Source organism: Haliotis rubra, unplaced genomic scaffold (assembly GCF_003918875.1).
Source record: "Haliotis rubra isolate DU_JTF1 unplaced genomic scaffold, ASM391887v1 Scf623, whole genome shotgun sequence".
NCBI lineage: Eukaryota > Metazoa > Mollusca > Gastropoda > Lepetellida > Haliotidae > Haliotis > Haliotis rubra.
In genome coordinates, this window is record NW_025767328.1 from 567,002 (window position 1) to 589,454 (window position 22,453).

The 22,453-nt window shown below is 39.8% G+C and overlaps 1 protein-coding gene across 3 annotated transcripts in view; it reads right to left on the reverse strand.

The window, feature by feature from the left end:
- LOC124256297 (multiple epidermal growth factor-like domains protein 10) overlaps window positions 1-22,453 on the reverse strand; it is a 115,339-nt gene that overhangs the window by 81,992 nt on the left and 10,894 nt on the right. For all 3 annotated transcript variants that reach the window (XM_046690274.1, XM_046690275.1, XM_046690273.1), the window contains exon 3: window positions 7,036-7,287. In XM_046690274.1, the coding sequence (XP_046546230.1) occupies window positions 7,036-7,287 (252 nt within the window). The remainder of the gene's footprint in view (window positions 1-7,035; window positions 7,288-22,453) is intronic.

The following is a 22,453-nucleotide window of genomic DNA, read 5'->3' on the forward strand; positions in this document are numbered from 1 at the left end:
GTGTATGAGGTCTGGGTGCGATTTAGAGTGCATGTTGTGAAGTTGTTTGATAGAATTGAGTGAATCAGTTAGGATGAGGAAGTTTGTTTGGGGAAGGGAGGGTATTAGGTGTAGTGCAGTGAGAATAGCAGTGAGTTCAGCAGTGTTTATTGTGGTGTAGTTGGTATAGTGGAAATTAGTTGTGATGGGAGGGGTTTGTTGAACATGTATGCCTAGGCCTGTGGTTTTGTTTGTGTTGATTGATGCATCTAGTGTGGGTGGGGTAGTTTGTATTTATGTAGTTGTTTGTGATATTAGTTATGGTGGTTTGATGGGTGTCTTTAGGTAGTTGTTTGAGGATTGTGTCAAGGGACATGTCTGTGATGGGTGGGGGTTTGTCGTGAATGTAGCTTGTAATGGGAGGTGTGTGTTGTATGGTGTTTAGCTGTTGTGCATGTAGCAGACTGTATAAGTGAGTAAGGCATGATGCTTTAAATGGGTTTGATTTGAACTTTTTAAGTGTAGATTTCTTAATGTTTTTATATTTGTTTGTGATTAATTTAAATATGGGATTGTGTTGGGCCCCAGCCCAGTAAGTGAGTGTGGTTTGGTTTATTCTTTGTGTGATTGAAGAGGTGCCTGTGAGTAGAAGTAATGTGTTAAGAGAGGTACCACTCCTCGTGCCGAGAGCTAATTTAAGGGCTTTAAATTGAATGGAATTAAGTTTTAGAAGATTATGGGAGGAGAGGTTGTGGAGAATCGGGGCGGCGTAGTCCAATCTCGATAATATGAGAGTTTTATATATGTTAATGAGGGTATGTTTGTCGGCACCCCAGTTTGTGCCGCTGATGGCTCGCATTAAGTTTAGATCTTTTTGACATGAATTGACCAAGTTATTAATGTGGGGTGTCCATGTCAGATGGTGGTCGAAAGTTACTCCTAGAAATTTGGCTTCTTTTTAATTCAATTTCTTGGTTATTTAGGTGTAGTTTGGGGTATAATTTTGCATATGCTGTGTTTTGAATAATATGCCCACGGTTTTTTTAACGTTGATGTGAAACCCCATTTTGGGGCCCAGTTTTGAATGGAATTTAGCATTTTTTGAATTTTGAGTGATGCCTGTTTAACTGAGGTGGAGGAGGTCCAAAATGAAATATCATCTGCAAATTTGGCAGTTGTGATTTCTGGCCATTTATCTGGAAAAATGTCATTAATCATGAAGTTGAATAAAGTTGGGGATAATATGCTCCCCTTGGGGGTTCCATTTTCTAAGGGTATGGGTCCGAGATGGTGTTGTGAGATTTGATTGTTATTTGTCTGTCGTTTAGGAAAGAGTGAATGAAATTTAGAATTCGACCGTGAATGGCATGTTTTTGAAGTTTTTGTAGTAGGCCGTTGTGCCAAACCATGTCGAATGCCTTACTGAAATCAATAAAAATGGCCATAGTGTATTGTTTCTGTGCTTGTGCTACTTTGATATCTTGTTCTAAATGTAAAATGAGGTCTAAAGTTTGTCGATTTGGAGTAAAGCCGCTCTGGTCCTCCTTAAGTAGGTTGTTGGTTAGAATAAGGTGTTTGAGCCTGTTGTTTACAATTGTTTCTAGGGTTTTACAGAGGTGGGAGGTAAGAGAGATGGGACGGTGTGAATCAGGCTCGTTATTGGGTTTCCCTGGTTTGAGGATTGGTACCACTCTGGCTGTTTTCCAAGTGATGGGGATAGTTCCTGTGGTCCAAATATGGTTAAAGAGGGTAAGTGTGAGGTTATGCATGTTGGGAGGTAGTTTATTTAGTATTGTGTATGTAATGGTATCTGGACCTGGGGCTGAGGCTGATTGTTTGTTTTTGAGTGCAGATTTGAGTTCATGTATGTTGATAATTTTATTTATGGGTTGGTCTGTGTGAGGAGGTTGTGGGGTGTAGGGGGTGGTGGTTTTTAATAGTGTTTTGGAAGGTGGGTGGGTAGTTGGTGGAGCTGCTTGTAGCCGAGAAGTGGGCAGCAAATGCATTTGCTTTATCTTTGTTTGTGGTTAGGTCTGGAAAGTTGGGTGAAATGTTTTTTTTAGAAATGCCCTTTATGGCTTTAAATTTATTCCACATAGTCCTGGGATTTCGATGAGATTGCCTGAGGGTAGAACAGAATTTCCTCCAATGGGTGATTTTTGCTGCCTTGATAATTTGTTTAGTTTTGTTACGTAGTTGTTTAGCTAAATGTAATTTTGAACGGTCCCTTTTTGATTGATTTAGGGCCATTTTTCTAGCCTTTCTGGCATTTATAATTTCATGGCTCCACCACGGACTGTTTTTTTTGTGCGGGGTTAAACCGAAAAGTGGGAATGCATTTGTCTGTGATATTTAGGATTGTGTTTGTAAGATTACTGTTAAATGTGTTTATGTCGGGGCTGTAGATGGATGAGGTGTTTACTTGCTTGCATAGTGTTGTGAATTTTTTCCAGTCTGCTTTATTAATGTTGTATCTGGTTTCTGTGGGTGTGGGTGGGGGAGTGGCGGTTGGTGAGGTGGGGATGTGTGAAGTTATAGTGATTTTGATGGGGCAGTGGTCGCTGCCCCAGGTGTCGTTGTGTACCTCCCAGATACAAGCTTGTGTTAGTTTGGGGGGGTGGGGGTGGTGAATGTGATGTCTATGGCTGTGGGTGAGTGGAGGTGGGAGAGGGGGTAACGGGTGGGTTGGTTGTCATTTAGTGAAGTGAGATTGTGTTGGTCCTAGCCAGTCGGCGAGGCGGGTTCCATTAATGTCTGTGTAGGGTCTTGTGCCCCACAGTGGGTGATGTGCGTTAAAGTCTCCGAGTAAAATGGTATTGGGGGCTATGAATGTAGAGAGTATTGCCAAATCTTGGGGAGTGATTTTGATATTAGGACTTCTGTAAACATTAATAATTGTGATTTATTTGTTGTTTAGTTTAGTGTTGATAGCCAGGACTTCTAGATTGGTGACAGGAATTTGCAAAATGGTATAATTAAACTTCTCTGCAAGGTAAATGCCCACCCCCCCCCCCACCCCCCGCCAGGGGGGCCTGGGTAATTAGGTGGCCGAGGTCTATCCTCCCGAATGAAATTATAGCCTGGTATTTTGAAGGCGTTTTTGGGTGATAATCTGGTTTCTTGCAGAGCTATAATATCGGGTGAAACATTGTTATGGGCAATGAGTGCCTAAAGCTCATGCCCAAGAGCTCGGAGACTATTATAATTCCACTGGATAAGTGCCATGGTTACTGCAATTAGGAATAAATTTTTAATAAATACCATAGTGTGGGGCATGAATTTGAAAAAATGGGGATTTAGTGCTTGAGTAGAGGTTGTTGTGTTTAAAAGGTTTTTTTAATGGCGATAAGGAGACTGGCCAGGCTTGTATGGTACAGTTTGGATTTGTGTGAGAGTGTGTGTAATTTTTTGGCTGTAGGTTTTTCCATAAGTATGGCTGCGAATATGAATTCAACAATCTTGTTTAAGTTTTGGTTGAGTTTTTGTGGTGTGAGAGTAAGTGTGGGTTTGCGGGTGGGTGCTGGGTGTTTGGAGGGTGGGGGTTGGGTCTTTGTTTGTGGGTTGGGGTGTGGGTGGTTTGTGTTGGGGGATGTTAGGGGTGGGGTGGGTTAACGGCTTTTGATGGAGGGGGTGCGGTTTTGGGGCGTGTTTGTTTGGGAGAGGTTGTTTAGATGGTTGTGGTTTATGGCGGGTTTGGGGTGGTGGTGGTGGTGGTGGGATGGATTTGCGTGCAGGGGGGAGGCGTGCGGGTTTGGGGTGGGGGAGGGGTGAATAGAATGACGAGTTAGGAGAGCAGGAGGTGTAGGGGGAGGATGATGAGGCTGAGAGGATGGAGTTGTATGAGAGTATTGGGCGTGCTGGTTTGGGCAGGTCGGTGTTTTTAATGTGTTTGTTGAGCCTGAGGATGTGTTTTTGTTTGATGGGACATGTGTTTTGTGTAGCAGTGTGGCCAGGTGTGTTGCAGTGAATGCAGTATTTTTGTTGGCGACATTCATCAAGTGTGTGTGTGTCCTCAGCTGTTGTCACAAGACATTGACAAGTGGCGATCATGGATCGAAATCCTCGCCGCGTGAAGCCTAATGAACTGTAGCATTTGCGCATGCGTCGCTCGCGGCACGGCGCCCGCTATTTAGCGGCAAACTGTCATTTTTCCCCATATTTTGCCATGTTTTTGCTAATTACATCTTGTACATCTTATCTACGTAACTTAAACTATAACCTAAATGTACCCTCATGTTAGTTCTTTCCACCCATAAAGCTAACTTTAGCTGGCACATATAGATAACTTTGTAATTGGCAATCTTGTGCGAAGAAAAAGCACACTGTCAGCCGCGGGTAGATTTTAGCCAGGGACTGGACTGGACTTAGCTGGACTTTGGGTATAAATAGGGCTGGTCTCGGGTCAGTCAGTACCCGACCCCGAAATTAGCTCTGCTAGAAGGGGTCGTAAAAAGCAAGATACTGACCGATCAGTCAGTACCCGACCCCGAAATTAGCTCTGCTAGAAGGGGTCGTAAAAAGCAAGATACTGACCGATCAGTCAGTACGCTTGGACTTGCTAGGTCGAATACACTCGACCGTCTCGCTACTGGCCGTCACCCAGTCTCGCCTCGCAGAAGAACAACCCCGGATGTTGGAACTGGTTAAGTGAGAAAACTCTTGTTCTGTACTTGTTTGGGTGTTCTGATCACATGTTCGCTAGGTGAATTCTTGATTTGTGTAATCTTAGATTGAGAATATCTATAGATTAATCTTAGCAGGACAAGTGCCTGTAATTACAATTCAGTAGGCCTCACAGCCCTACTTTTGTCTTCACCCCTTTTAGCGACATATTATTCTCACTCAAGAAGTGATTGTTTGTGTAACCTTAATTCTGTAAGCAATTAATGGTTTACTGGTCTATTTGTTAAACACACAACGTGGGGTTTGACCTGGTATCTCCTGTTAGAGAACTATTTAGGTCCCTGATAAGTCATCAGTGTGTATTTGCCTGTTACTCGCCATTTCTATAGAATTGGGTGATTAAAGTACTGTCGGAAATGCTAGAAAAATGCATTTTAGCCTTTATATCTTTATAAAGGTGATAAATGTACTATGTTGTCAATATATCAACTCGCCTATTGTCTGCCTAATTTTTATTTCAATCGATTTATCATTCCCATGCATTTAAAGGGCAGTTTACAGGAGAGAATTTGGTACCAAAAGAGCAAATTAATATTTTTTCAGAGTTCAACAACAGAAATCTGAAATAGTCTTTACATTTATGCTAATAATACAGGTGGTGTAAAAATATGAATTAACGTTTTTCCTAAACAAATAAATATTCAATGTTTGTGTTACTTTACTTAATTATCGTTTCTTTATTGAAGAAATATTATTATAAATGTTAAGTCTTGATAAATAAGTTTCCCGTCATGCATGCACATCTTTATCACAGCGTCCACTATGGCCAACGATTTGCAGTCGATTGTTGCAAAGGTTTATAGTTTTTTTTCTGCTTAAAAAAGACGGAGGTAAACCTTTCATTAGTTTAGAAAGGGTTTATTACAGAACTTGTAGAGCTGTTGGCATGTCTTACCAACAAGTTTACAATATTGTAAACGAATCAGGCAAGACAGGGACCGTCTCAAATGCAAAACCGGGACGTAAAACCATCCTTGACAACTTTGACAAGGGAGTGCTTAGACGGGCGGTCTACAAACTTTATGAGAAGAAAAATATACATATTCTAAAGAAGCTACACCAGTGACTTCGTTAAATCTTTGGCCAATGTTCACAACTAGATTACACTGACCGAATTACATCCATATGTTTTCAATGAAATATACTGTTGACATGCAAAACATTTATTAAAACGTTGCACATTTCTACAATCAATCGATAAGATAACACAAGTGATTGGACTCTTTCCAATGTACAGTAATTCGTATGTTTATTTCAAAACAGACACACATACACTAATGATCCCTACCATAACCAATACGTATACTATACGTACACATATTCAACATTTTGCAGAAAACATCTATTGAGATGACCCCTCGCCCGAGCGCGTGCTCAGGTCAATTTCACCTGTCGGATGCTGATGACATAACACAGGCAATTAATGTTTGTATCAAATAACGTCCCACTACCTCTTATTTTTCTAAGTTTTTGGTATTTTCATCAGTAAAAAGACATTTTAGGGCATGTCTCAAAATTTATTCTCTCGGTCTACATTAGGTAGATGTTTCTTGAAGTGATATTTGTTATTTAAGTAACTGTAATACCTCTGAATTTTAAATATAAGTCAAAAAAGCATTTTTCTAGCATTTCCGACAGTACTTTAGCTTAACAGCTTAATGTGTATCGGCTGTTGATTGTTTGGCCACCGTGGCAGGTCAATTAGCCTGGGTAGTGGTTGTCTGGGTTTCGAGACGCTACGGTCCCGTGTGTTGTTCCAGCTGAGTGATTAGTCGTTGACTAAATAAAATCATTATATCTCATACTGCCTGCTTTATTCGTTATTTAGCTTAAGTTATGTCTAGAAGGTGAACTAGCACCATGAAAACAAGATTTCCGCATACCAATAACGTGTTATCTTTGAGCGTTTGTCTGTTGAGGAGGCCCTCTTATTCGTTATCAACAAAGAAATCAACAAATATTTTCCAAGTTTTCGAGCTGTTTTCTGAATCATTATATTTGCGTAAAGAATTGTTCATGATGCTCGGCTTTGCATATGTGCATATGTATGGTGCGCGCAAAGCACAGGTGTTGTGATACGTTTTTCTGTGTAGACATTTCAGTTTTCATCTTTGCTATATAATTATCCTATAGCCTTCAGTCGTGATTTATTACTGTACAGTGAATTAATAATATTTGCTTCGGTGTGCGAAGAATATTCTCAGGCTAGTGATGAGGTATTAACCACACTGAAACAATCTTGATTTCAGTACACTCTGTCACACAGACGAATATAGTATTTCTATCCACCTTGGTATATAATTAACTCTAATGAAGCGTTCCCGGAGTAGTGATTAGTGAATCAATACTGTAGAGTGTATTTAGAATACTTGCGTGGATTTGAGAAGAATATTCTCAGATTGGTGATAAGGTGTGTCTGTCCCAGATCCACTGTCCACCAGGCCGGTGTCATATGTGGTTCCGTGTGTGTACAAGTCCCTGACCAGTAGTTGCTGTTGACATCGCCGTCCACTGCCAGGGAGGAAGTCTTGTTCCCACACACGTCTCTCCTGGCGGCTGTGTACGCCCACTTACAGTCATTGACAGTGCCGCTTTGTTCTGTTGGTTTGTTCAGAGCTATGTTTCCTGGTAACAGACACGTTAGGTTTGTTATATTATTTCATTTGGGAGGTTATCATATTCTGACTAGTCAATCAGAACTTGTCAATGATTAACTGTAATGAAATAGCTAATTTGACATATGACAGATAATTGTTCTAAAATGACAATTATTGAAAATGAAGAACAATAATTTTTCTATGAACGTACATAAGACAACAACATACACAATAATGGACAATTCAATACACTATTTACAGTATGTCTTAATGAGCAAAAAAACAACAACAATTGAAATGGACTGAACGCCACATGTCTGAAAACCTCCATGAATAGTATCAGCAACACCAACCAACACCACCATACGGACTGTCATACGTCAACGATGTTGTACATATTTGGCAATTTCTTTGAGGTGAATGTCGATTGAATATATCGAAAACACAATCACTCTATCGTGCCGATGTTTATTTTGTTCGGTCAGTTATTATTTTCATGAAACTAATTACATTATCTACATTTAGCCTTGTTCAATATCATATCAGGTGTGGATATAGGGTATACGGATTTCTTTATTCTTTGAAAGTTTTCATTTGTCTGAATAATGTTTACATTGGAAATTGTACTACACCATATTTTGAACCTTTATACACGTGTTAGAACATTCAATGTATGCATAACTGCAACATGTACTTTAGTTCCTATGATATGCAATATTCTATATATTGGGACCAATATTACAGTATCGTAAGATCATGAAGAGGTTAGTCAACAGCGATTTAATTTAACCTTACACGTAAAATGGACAATATTAATGGAAATGATTTATGTGTTTATGGAATGTAATTGAACACACATTTAAAGGAATTGCCTTGTTCATTGAATTTGTTTGTGTCGGATGTATATTGATTGGCAAGGTGCGAGTTTGTCGGAAACGTTTTACGATTCACTAGTATTTCCATAATATAATCAATTCATATTCGATGAATTTTTTTTGTGATGACAGGATATCAAATTGTAATCATATTTCTACGAAAATTGAAAAAAAAATGAATAAATGAATGAACCATGTCTTACAGCCAGCTTGTTCAGCTTGACCTGAGCTACTCTACATATGGCTGACCCGGGAGGTCAAATGGCACAAACGGCAGGTCGGGTTATCTTCATTAAATAGGGGAGCAGCGAATGTTGTCAATGTTGCGTTCGTGCGATACATGCATACATGGATTTGTTAAAGAACTTATCCCGGAAAACAACACTTCTGAAAAAAACCGTTTCATCATTTCATGTTTTAATTGAATATCCTATCTAGTTTGGTTTATTAACTTTAGAACGTACAGACGTCAGTTACTTTCACAATCCGATTCACTCTCGCTGTCACTCTCGCTGTCACCCTCTACACCCAGTTCAATTATCACGTTTTCTATTTCATGTCCAACTGCAATATTTCTGTCCCAGTATTTAGGACAATGCCGACGATTTCTCGACACTGAGATGTCAAACAGCGACCTGGTCTGGCTGTTCGGACATGTTGACAATCAACTGACGAAGGTGCACCCCTTCACAATAATAGACCCAACCAGTTGTGACACGGTTACGCAATACATTACTGTGATACGAACTTGAGAATAATGCCGACCTGTCATTTGAACCCGTGAATCTGAATCGCGGTTCAGTCCATTTTACCATTAAGGGTCCGAGGCTATGTAAAGCGATAGACTGCTGCGAAGCGTGTCAGTCTACTCTCGCTCTATTGGAACGGGTTCTATTTGTTATTTTGCGGTTGACGATTTCCATACACAACCCAATACAACACTCGAATTTTTGTTGTGTTGAACGATAAAAAAAAATACCAAAAGGTTAATTTCTGTCCTAGCCTAGGTTCTGTGTGTGTGAATATTTTATGGATAATACGTTTGTGCTGTCCTCGAGGGGAATGAAATAACGTTATGTAAATTCAAAACGGGGTACTAATAAATAAAACAAACAAAACTTAGTAACTTGACTGCTCAGTGGTAGTTTATCTGCTATTTGCTACATGTAAGTCTCTTGAATCTGCTACTCGTCATCCATATCACCGATATCACTGTCATCAGTGTCGACGCCAAGTTCGATGACAAGTTTTTCGATTTCATCCTTTAGGACAATTTCTCGATGCCAATCACATGACTGCAATAGTCTGACCAGAGACCATATACCGATTTTTATGGTCTCTGGTCTGACCATTCCTTCTGGCCAATAGATGACAATCGTTCTTCGCAAGCCCTCTGTACAGAAGCCATTTTGAAATCTAAATTCTGGGACCCAATCCAATTTTTCAAATTACCCAACCTAATTCTATGGCATTGAAATCGGCGTGATTGCAAGCAATTCAGCCTTCAACATTGAATGTGTAAAAGGTATACCATGCCTTTGTAGCCACGATTTGATTTCATCTTTCCGATTGGCAGTTGTTGGAGCTTTGTCTATTTGTTTGCTATGGTAAGGGGCATTGTCCATTATAACTACTGAGTTTTGGGGCAGATTAGTTTTTCTTGCAACCACTTAGAGAAATTGTTAAAATTCATTTCGTCATGGTAATCGCTGCTCTTTTGTTTGGCTTTAAATATCAAAGAAGCATTAGGAATGAACCCCTCACATGTACCAGCATGGACTATAATTAATCTTGGACCTGTCCCCGATGGTACCCGAATGTTTCGTCGATGTACACGATTGGACGGTTTTCTTTACGGACTGGCGAATCATTCTGAGATATCTCAAACGCCATGCAACAATGTCTTTTCGCTCCATTAGGACCTGTCTGTCTGAACGAGTTTTCCGCCATTTGAAACCATTTTTTCTTGACTCCCTGTATATCCCAAATCATCAGTAGCCATTTTCAAAATGCTTGTCATTGTTGGCATTGTCTTGGTTACTGTGTATCAGTGTTGAATGTACTGGCGAATTGCGCATGTATCAAAATCATCCAATTCAATTTTCCCTTCGGTACGAGTACGCACATTCCCTGGGCTTGTGAACTTACTGGTACCCATCGCGGGTACGCAATTACCTTCGTCATTTATTTTGCGCAAGGTACTAACAGATATACCAGTAGCATCGCTGGCTTTTTTGAGTGCACTGTGTGTGCTGTCGGAAATAGTACACATGTACTGAATGACATTGTAGGAAACCTCACGTGTTTGTGAATGAATGACTTGACCACGTTTACCCAATTTAGAGTGCGACAGGATAAGTTTCAAATACCTGCAGACTTTAATACTCTTTTAACAGTCCACTTTACAAGATACTAGTATACAAATGCTCGAGCAGAAACACGACGCTTCCGAATCATTGCGTAGAAAGTGATTACTGCAAGGATCACAAAAATCACGTGCGCGATGTTTTCAGACCTGTTCCCCTTCGAGGAGGTAGTGGATCAGTTCATGGCACGCTCCCCCCTCTCCTTTCACAAACGCGTCTTTCGCGCACCTCATTGTAATGTTGGTTGGACAGTAATATTCACTTGATCAGGTCAATCTGAACAAGCTGTAATCTGGACAAACCATACACCATTATTCTGATAGTTCTGTACAAAAAAGCTATCTGTTTTAATCTTTCATTGCATGCTTATGAAGATAAATAGCCACATAATCACAAACAAAGAAAGTCTTACCCTAAAAAACATATTCCGGTGTTGTGAAATATTTACTTCTTATTTATGTTATATTTATGTCAAACAGGTGCGCATGTTGTTCAAATTAAGACACATAGTCAAACCATCTAATTGTTTATGTATTCAGGACAGTATTTAAATGGTAAAATCAGTCATTTTATGTTCTGTCGAAAGAGCGTTAAATTCTGACATAGAAACTGAGACATGTTATACAAGTATTGGAAATTAGGTAAGATATATAATACTAATCAACATACCAATATCGTCTTTTTCCGACGTCACAAATACATAAAACAAGCCATGACGTCACCTAAAATGTTTTCATTTTTTTTCCAGTAATTTCATTACATTTGAAGATATAGCTAGTACTCTGTTAATAATGGTGCAACATTAGTCAAAATACATCTACCCAAAAAACAGAATAAGGGAATCTTGGAAGTCCCTTACATATTGGATAGAGCCATCCAAATCGCTCTTACGTGCTTTCTCATGTAATAAGATGTTATAAATTGTGATACTACTCAATGTTCAAGGATGTCATCTTGCGAAAATATAAGCAAATAGTATAAGCGTTTGATTGGACGATCATAGGTCGCTCAAAGGTCAGATGACGCGACCATCTACTTGGTTTTGTTAGACTCAGTATAGCAGTGTAACGAATAATACTGAGCCTAAGTTTACTTAGACTGCAAGTGAACTGATTTACAATGACCAAGTGTTAAGCATACCGGAGTTATGCCCCCTTATCATTTTCGACATTTATTACGAGTCATTTTTAAGATTGAGTACATAACGTTATACATAAGCACACGAACCCATTTCATATATTCTTATGTCGGTAAGATAGCAAACCGTATTTTGTTCGCTCACACTTCCGTAAAGATGCCAAATTAAAAACGTCGCCGCACAGTGCTTTTATTGGTGACATTAGAAAGCGGAGATATTTACTGTTTGTTAACGCATAACAAATTTTCGGACCGCCTAACTATTTGTACTTGAATGTATACTCTCGGATAGGAAATTTAATATTCTACATTTCTGTGTAATTTTATAGCTGTAGGTAAATCCTGGACCACGCGAGCGCAATTCTCGGACAACGTTCAAATCTTTGAAAATGTGCAATTGAGATCATGGGGACTTACAGTACATTTGCTTCCTGCATGGATTGTAGCTGGATTTACAACATCCCTTCAGACGTTAGCAATTTTTGACAATTTAGACATAAATTAATATAACATATATACTTCCTGTGCCCCTTGAAAATAGTAGTATGTTTAAATTTACTTTAATTGTTCTGGGACTTCCGTACCCTCTCAGGAGGACAATAATTTTACAGTACTTTAACCTTCTTCGAGGATACAACCACTTACAATGTCAGTTGTTAATTTAAACTACAGTTATCTGTATATTTACAAAATATATTATTCAAAATTTGTCAGTGGCAATTAACATATAAAAAAAGATCCTTCAATGTTCTGACATTGAAATATCTATCCCTTGAGATGGAAAAATCAATACAGTGAAGCAGGACATGCTTGACTGTGATTCTCTCATCACAAGGGATGCAAAAGGAAGGATCCTGACAGGTATTCATGTGTATATCGAGAATGGCCAATACGGTATCGTGTAAAAATGAGCTCTTCAAATCTGGACTGACAAACCAAGTAGATGTAAGCAATATAGGGCTTTGTTTAATGTATTTCATTTATTCCTACCTGGGTGTCCCACTTCTTCTGCATCAGATCACGGACATAAGCTCTAATGCTAGCTTTGTAATCAGAGTATGGAATAAGTAGTGGTGTCACAAATTTGTTGAGTGCTGCCTTAGGAGAAAGATCGGCCATTGTCCTAGAAATGCTAACGTGGCTGGGTAACCAACAAAAGACGATGTCGCATTGGCCAGTAGCTAGATCATTGTATAATTGAATGCTGTCAATTAAAAGTGAATGTTTGCAAGAAAGATTTTTAATAGCCCGAAGGCACGAAAGAGAGTCAGAAAAGATTATATATTGTTTATATTTAGGGTGTTTTTAATAAACTCAGCCAAATTAATAACTTCACACCTGATTGGCGGTCGCCAGTTAAAACATATGAGCAAAGGATGCATTGACTAAGGTATTATTTAATTCTGAGCACCACAATGACAAAGTTCCCTGGATAATGGTAATTCACAGCTTGGATACTGTTCTCAAAGCAGGATGTCAGTAACGCGTATGCCCCGCCCCCCACGTGCGTTCACAACTGCGATGCACCGTCTCCTCATCGAATGCCTGATGAGCCGAAACCCACCATCGAAGATACGACGCCGTAGTCTCTGGGGGTTCGGTACTTGGCGGAGACGTCTGCCCAGCACATCTCAGACGTGTTCGATAGGATTCAGGTAGGGAGACGTTGAAGGCCACTCCATGACATCGATGCCCACTTTCCAGAGGAATTTCCTTGTCACGTTGGCTGTATGTGGTCTGGCGTTATCGTGTTGAAAGACCAGATCTTGGCCATCAGCTACCATGAAGGGTAGAAGCTCCGGAGTTAGCACTCGATCACGATATCGTACAGCATTAAGGTTTCCCTGGATAACAAGCAGTCAGGAACGGACATGTTCACAAAAGGCACCCCAAACCATAACACTCCGCCTCCGAATCGATCCACTTCCTGTACACAACACTGGGCGTGACGTTCACCATGTCTCCTCCATACTCTGATCCTGCCATCAGCGAATCGTAGAGAGAATCTGGATTCATCAGTAAACACAACCCTGTTCCACTGCCTCTGTGTCTATCTCAAGTGCCGTTGTGCCCACAGCTGCCATTGAAGTCGGTGTAAGGGTGGACGTTGCAGCGACAAATCAATTGCGAAGGTGACGTAACACATATAGCGGTCTTCTGCTTGTGACGTCACACGTAGTCTACCAGGACGGGGACGGTCAGCTGTGGAGCCCGTTAATTGCATCCGTGTCCGTAGATTATGGATTGCCCGGCGACTGCATCCCATCACCCTTGCAACGTCAGCTACGGACGTGCCCGTGTTCAGCATGCCAATGGCACGTTCACGCTGAGCATTAGACAGTCGTGACATTGAAATTCGCATCAATTCTTGTTGGAACTCGTTTTCCTGGTTTGTCACTCTACCGTGTCTCATGTGGTCACGTGATAAGTGTGGTACGTGAAAACACACTTTTGGTAAATTAGTCGTTTGCATGTGCTACAGATCGGTGCACGTGGGAATTGATGTGCGGCATGTCGTCTTTGACAATGTCTTTACCGTCAATATTCATGACAACTGTCAGTTAACAAATTCATTCTTTACAAATTTATGGGTGTTAAGTTTTTAATTTGACTGAGTATATATTTAAGAGCCGCTAACATAGCGTTGGCTTCTGCTGTAAAATAAAAGCTGGTATCCGGTAATCTAGAAAATATTGTTCTGGATCCAATGACAGTGGCACCAGCAACAGCGCCACCATCCTTGGACCCATCTGTAAATAGGCATTTGTATGTATTATATTTACTTTGTAATTGATTACATTCTTGTCTTTATTGTAATTCATTAGTTTTGGATTTTCTAAATGTGGTCAATATAAGGTCAACTTGGGGCCTCACTAATTGCCAAGGGGGAGAAGGAAGCAAACGGGAAGGAGCTTTATGTTCTAGCTAAATGCCAGCAGCCGATAGGAAAAGTTTGAATCTTAGTCCCAGAGGCGGAACAAGAGAAGACATCTTATTGTACAAATCCTCATAGAAGGAATTGAAGGCACAGTGCAGGGTTGGCCTCATTTGAATATAATTTAGTGAGATACTGTAAAGATAATTTATACGGGGCGGTTAAGATATGTCTCATCGGCTTCGCCGTAGAGACTGTCAACAGAAAAGTTCTAAAAGATCCAAGACAAAGTCTTAGACCTTGGAGGTGGACGGAATCTAATGCTTTGAGATTGCTGTTACATTCTCCATCATATACGATGGAGTCGTAATCAAGTCGTAATCTGTATAAGTGTAGTTCGTCCCCTTCCCAATAAGTCAAGTGCCTTCAGGCATTTACTTTTTTTAAGTATTTAATATGTGGTAAGAAAGTCAAATGAGAATAAAAAATAAGTCCCCAGAACTTGGCATCCTTTACAACCTCGATGGGTGTGCCATTTAACAGTTCTGGGGTTTAATGCGGTTTATATTGTCTACAGAGATGTATGCAATTGTTTTGGAATTCGAAATCTAAAACCGTTTTCAACTGAACATTTATGATACAAGACAAATCTTATGGACAACAACTTCTTGATTTATTTTCTCAACGTTTCTGGGCTAGTTCTTGCCCCTTCTTCAGGTGGATAATGGTGATAGTGAACAGTACAGTATATATATAGATGTACAGGAAGCCAGATATGTAAATTGAGTATATACAAGGGAAGAAGGAGGTATAATCAAGCATGTACAAACAATGCAGTGAGATCAAAGAGCAGAATACAATGATAGGGTATGTATATTAGTAATTAAGTTATTTGTTTCAAAATGCCAAATTAATCTGTTGTTTACCATTCGTTCCATGGTTTTACAGACACAACTCGTTAAAGAGATAGGTCTATAATTAGATGGATCAGTATGATCCCGACCAGGCTTTGGTATAGGGACACCAATGGGGCCCCAACCAATGGTATTACGCCAAGAAATCCATATTGTATCAAAAATATTCAGAAGTGTTTCTAAACATGATTCAGGTAAATGCTTCAAGAGACGATAGTGTATATTATCAGCTTCTGTTGCTGTATCATGAGCTTGCTCAAGGGCAATGTGGAACTCATGTATTGAAAATAGTTCATCATAGTCTTCGCCATTGTCTGAGTTAAAATTTATTCTCTTCTTCTCCTTTTGTTTCTGGGGCGGTGGTGTAGCCTAGTGGTTAAAGCGTTGGCTCGTCACGCCGAAGACCCGGGTTCGATTCCCCACATGGGCACAATGTGTGAAGCCCATTTCTGGTGTCCCCCGCCGTGATATTGCTGGAATATTGCTAAAAGCGGCGTAAAACTAAACTCAGTCAGTCAGTCAGTCCTTTTGTTTCTGATATTGTTGAAATTCTGGGATGTAATTTGACGAAGAAGAGTGTTGGCAAGTTTCTATTGATTTTTTCCTTTCTTCTTCTTGGATGGCTCGGTGGCTGGCTGAGAAATGACTCTTTGTGAAACAGATGTTTGTTATTTTATTTCCATGGTCTTTGATTCCCTTTGATATATAGAGGGCATGACCTAGATGAAGCAGGGTGTGGCCCGTTGCAGTTAACACTTTTGAGATCTTTTTCATAGTCTGTGCACAGAACAGATGGACGGTGGTTGTGTTGATCTGGCAAATGTTAGGAGAAAAGCATTTGTTTTAGTTATGATGCCATCCTTTTTAATGGTAAAACGTTTGTCCGCTGTAACAGCCTGGTCTTCCAGCTCTGTAGGAATGTCCTCTTCACTCATATCATACAGACTGCGTGCCCTGTCACGTATGACACCATGGCAAGAATTGAGAGTTCTGAGCACGGACACAACAGCCTCTGTATTGACAAATGTTTTGACAGAACTAAGATTTATGGATTGTTGACTCCATGCACACTCCACCAGAATTGAACCACTACGGAAACGGGTGACATTTTTAACCTCCCAACATATTCCATAGATAGCTTTCGACACAGCAATGGGTTAAGTTTAATTGACAAATAGTCCGAGGCCTCAATCACTAAAAATCTATCCCCGGAATCAACATTTGAAGAATAAATCTCAGTTGGACGATCAAGTTCATCAAGACGTCGCTTTCTTTCATTTCATGCTATCCACCCACCAAGGACGGTGTCAATATGCATCGGATATCCAAGATACTGACACAAGGGATACAGGGGTGTTATACACCAGAGAATATGACATAAATAGCTGCATTTATCTACCAATTTAATGTCAGGCTGGTTCGGCCCTAGACTAGAAATTGGAGACATACATTATTCAGAGGTCAACATCACCAGATTAACCCATGAGCCATCGCCTTCTGGCATAGTGTTCCAGGCAGTTTTAATATGATAATAATTTGAACATACCCTCATACAAGTACGTGTCCCAGTCGTCCCCCGACACGGATCATGTCATCAATCCTGTCAATCTCTGGGCCCAACTGGAGTAGTTTGCTGGACGATTGCACTGGTTTGTCAGCCATCAGGGCTGTCAAAATCTTCTGAGAAACAGTTTGCCTGTTCCTGACGATATAGTTTTACCTCGGCCTGTTGTCTTCGGGTTGACTGGAGGAGGTAGCCACCCTGTCTGGTACTGCTTTGTGGCAGTCACAAGCGAGTGTTGTAGTTCAGAAACTCTGGCATGGGTTTGACAGTAGCAGAATGTTTTCTTCAGTTCACAGGTATCTTCGGTAATTGCACTTGGTGGTTGCAGGGGATTTGTCCAAAGTTCTGGTTTGTCATATGGGAATGTGGCCCTCTTTGCCATCGAGATGTACCACATAACTCTGCAAAGATTTTGCCGTGAGTGATGTCATCAACTTGGTTATCCTTGGTATTGGCATACCGCCAGTTGGTGATATCAGTCATGTATGGTGTATTTCAGATACTCTGGTTCCTACAAACACATTGTACTGACAGGAGTTTGAAAGCAGCCAGGTCATAACGAATGAAGCATTGCTGCACAGTTTCACACTATCGATGGATACTGTCAGTTCTTTACTAAGCTGCATTTCAGCGAGTTGGGCCCCTGTGAGTGCAGCACACAATACCACATGTGGCATGGATAACTGCTTCCTAGGGGCAACTCGACTCCTTGCAGCAACAAACCTGACACCTGTGGCCACATTCACATCTTCTGATCGGAGGCAGGTAACAAATCCATATTTCCGTTCTGATGCGTCGCAGAAGATCTGTAGGTGCCGCATCAGCATCACATTGCCAATTCAACCGAAGTTCATAATTGTCTGATCGAGACTCAGGGCGTAGGTCTTTCACTACATCAGGGATGTGGCCAGCCCATTGTCTGATATTGAAGCCACCTTAGCTAAAGTAAGGCCAGAAATGCTTGGAAAATGCTTTTTGGCAATTATTTGATAATGGTTGATATTTCAGTTTCAAAACTCATATATAATCATTCATACCACCTCCACCTAATATGGCATTTGAGTAATCACGATGTACCGTTCCCTAATCATAGTGATTACTCGTAAAATATCGAAAAGCTTCCATTGTAGAAACACTTCAAAGAACTATACTGTGACCCACCTGGCAGGCAGACAGGGTGACAGCGTTATGTAACGCACGGGCAGTACATGTCAGGGACCGTCTCAAAATATCAAGTGTCAGTATCGCTGCTTGTCGAGGACTCTAGCGTAATTACAACAGGTGCAGCTCGGCTGACGTTAACGTCGTCCCGCAGACGGTATTCGTCCTCGATTTTGATAACACGGTCTTCAGCCTTTTGCCACACCTCTGGGGTAGTTCTCGCAATAGAAGCATACACAAACTCTTTAACGTCGGAAAGCTTGAATGTGGTATTATTGCGAGCAATAAAATTCTTACAGTTACCCCAGATCAGCTCGATGGGATTGAGCTCACAGTGCCGTACTGGTGTACGCAGAACCATGTGGCCTTGTTTTGCAGCTACTTCGTCAGTGATGTACTGGATTGACTTTTTGTGCTGCCGGATTTTTCCCATGAGCTGGGGCTTTGTTTTTGATTGCCTGTACGGCACGTTACAGGAAGTGAGATAATCCTGCAACTGAGCCTTGAGATTGCTCATGGTGGGTTTGATGGTATCAGGGCCACGCAGGTTATGGTAACTGGCGTTATCCAAAACGATAACGCTTGGTTCGTCCAGCTACGGTAAAAGCTGATGTTCGAACCAAACAAAAATACCTGCCCATTCATTTCGCTATGGTAGTCACCATCAGATTTCTTGGTCTCAAAAACAAAGTCACAACCCCCAATCAGTCCCTTGCTACGGGTACCAGCATGCAAGATGATCAGGCGTCTACATTTCCCTGATGGTAACACTGGTGCCTTAGAACAATCTGAAGGAAGCCACATCCGATCGGTTGAGTGATTTTTATTACACCAGGTTTCATCAAGGTATATAATTTGAAACCCCAAATTGCGGTATTCTTCAACTGTTCTGAGAAAAACTGATCGCATGGACAGAATTGAGTACTTTTCTCTAAACACAGCTCTGTCATCTCCCATTTTTGTGTACCTGAACCCCATTTCTACCAGAGCTACAATAAGTGTTGTTTTCGAGACATTTATTGTATTTTTGATCTCATCTTGTATTTTAGCACACGTCGGTGGGATTTTGCGTTCATACAGTTTATAAACTGCACGGCGTATGACACCCTTATCAAAGCTATCCAGTTTGTGTTTCATACTTGGTTTTGATTTTGATACGACCCCTGAGGTAACTGATTTGTTTACAGCTTAGTTTACCTGACAATGTCAAATTTAGGGCTTTACACATTCTATAGTAATCCCTGTCATAGCTGACGAGAGGTTACCCCCTTTGTTTCTCCAGTATGAAATACTGGTATGAATTTGAAATTGATTGTTCTGCAGACATATCAAGTCGCATGTTGCCAGTTCAATGCTCATACACGAATTGAAACTTCTATGGGTGAACAAAATTATCTATGCGGTTTGAATTAAGACTTTTTTAATTATTTTGAATATAACTACTACAAGAGTTCCATCTTTTTCACATATAGATGTTCAAAAAACAAAACATTTTACAATCATTTATGCAATTTAATTAGTTGAGGCTATATGAATAATTATAGTCTGTATTTCATAACTACAGTTTGTACTTAGAATATTTATGAATGTTGTTAAAACATCACAATTTCCTCCTGTAAAGTCACCCCTCTAGCGCATATTTCATCTGAGCTTTAATATCCAACTAGGTAGAGTCGTACATGTATCATATACCGGTATGTGTTTTTATCTTGTGTCAAATTCATCATATTGATATTGAAGCCAAAAAGCATTTTCCAAGCATTTCTAGCCTTACTTTAGAACTGAGCGGGTCTTGCTCACTAACTTCTTAGCCTCTTCAACTGTAGGTGTGCTATCCAAACAGTTGTTAACATAGAAGGCCTGGTTAATACACCTGGCTACATCCTAATTGCCCTTAGTGTTGTCCATGCCAAATGGCAGAACCTCCCATTTGTATATGGTGGGGTTTTCTTCTCATTTCATATCATACCAAAGGAATCTGAGCAAGGGTTGATCTTCAGGTTAGAGGGGTATCTGATGGAACATCGCCTTGATGTCTCCGGTTACCGCCACGGCGTGTGGTTGAAAACGCAAGAACACTCCCAGAAGGTGAGGACCCAAGTGTTGGTCCAATGAAATTTTATCCAAACCACTATGGTTCAATCACAACTTTAAAAACTCTACACATTTCATAAAGAATTGGATCGGAAAAAGGGATTATTAATATTAGGAATATATGTGATGAAAATGGATTACTATTAATAAAAATTTTAAAAGAAAGTTATCATATCAAAGGTACTTTTTTAGATTTACTGAACATATTACCTGAATCATGGAAACATACTTTAAAGCACTGTTACTCTATCCCAGTCAGGAATTTGAATATTAACCAATGCCAGTTAAATTTAGTGAACACATCAACAGGCTGCAGGATTTTTTATGATAAACCTATTTGCAATGATAAATACCCAGACATTTGTAATAAATGGCAGAAACTGACTTTGATTGGAAAAATATATTTACAGTATATAGAAAGGGATTACAAGATACAAAGCTTATAGACTTTCAATATAGATTTCTACAAGGTATTATTTATACAAAAAATGAATTTGTCAAAATGAAAGAGTTGATAACAGTTTGTGTGGTTTTTTTTGCAATGATGTAAATGCGAGTGTGTGTCATGTGTACTGGGAATGTCAGGAGACTCAAACCTTTTGGATAAACCTACAAACTTGGCTTAACAATTTATATCCCCATCCATTGATATTATCAAAAAACATGATCTGGTTCGGTACTCCATATGAAAATAGAATGCTAAATCACATCATCATTGCTGCGGAGAGACATATTCACATATGCAGTATTCAAAATAGGCTTCCAAATCTAAGTTTATATATAAAAACTCCTAAAGAAATATTCTTAATAGAAAATCCTATATCAACAAAAAATCATAAAATATATAATTTCAATCACAAATGGAGCCTTCTGTCCCCAGTACTAGATGACTCTTAACTGTATTGATTTGTACCCGACATTATCTATACATGATTCATGTAATGATTTATGCATGTTTATGAATATACTAATATATTGATATCTTATCTGTACATCATGTAGCTATATTACTTTAAGCCGTATGTATCACGACTCTGTATATCTGTTATATCTGTGATATTGTAATCTTTGGAACCAATAAAAAATGTGTGGGTCCAGGAAGAAAGTTAGAGTTCAGTGACTGTCCATTGTGTTCAGAGGGACAGTTAAACACAAGCCTGTGTTTGTCATTATTCTTGACACATGGTGAGGAATGTACTAGGATTCGCTGGTCGCTCAGGCACAAAATGTTCGGTAAGGAGTCGACGGGTTACTGGGAGGTTTTGCTGAAGTGGGATGTTTCGTGATTGTTTGATCCCTAATATTGAACAAAGCAGTAGGTACATGCTTGTTAGGAGAGTTTTGGAAACCTTTGCTTCTCCTATCGCTTCTGTCAGTCATGGTAGGGGGGTCCTGTCTGTAGGAAGTAGCTGCTTGACATACATATTTCGATGTAAAAACGTTAAATGATCTTTTTAGTTATGTTAATTGTCATTTTATTATTGCATTTTTAAAAGAGATCATGTAGTTAACTGATAATTTTTTAATGATGTGTTTGCACATAGATGTCATTTTATGATTGGTAGTTTAGATTATTAACTGAGATTGTTAGTGGCTGTACATTCAAAGGGGGTTGAAGTATTGTAGAATTTTTGTTCTCCTGAGAGGGTACGTAAGTCCCAAAACAGTCAAAGTAACTTGAAACATACCACAACCTTTAATCGTAGAATATATGTTATTTTAATATCTGGCTAGATCGTCTAAACTTGCTAACAGCTGAAGGGATGGTGTGAACCCAGCTAGGGTCCATGCAGGAAGCAAAAGTACTTGAGGTCCCATGGTCCCTAATATGGTGATCTACCTTCAGTTGTTGGCAATCTATGGCCTGTTTTAATATTGCATTGTCACCTATAGTTAAACTGGTTTAAATTTAATTAAAAGTTTACCAAATTTGTATCTGTGATATCCTAGTTGGTTTTACTGTCCTTTGTTTGTTTTTACAAATTTTGCCAACATGGCAAAATGTAGTTTTACAAAGCTTGAGCAAGATGTTGACTCGATATATACCAATCAGGGCACATGACATTCTGTGTTGTATACAAATTTGACCGTTAATGAGAGCGGTTTCGGTATGGAAGCATTAATGGAAACAAACGGAAGCATTTTTGTTTTATGCTTCGTTTATCTTTGCTTGTTCTCGTTTGTTAAAGCTTGCATTTTCAATAAGAC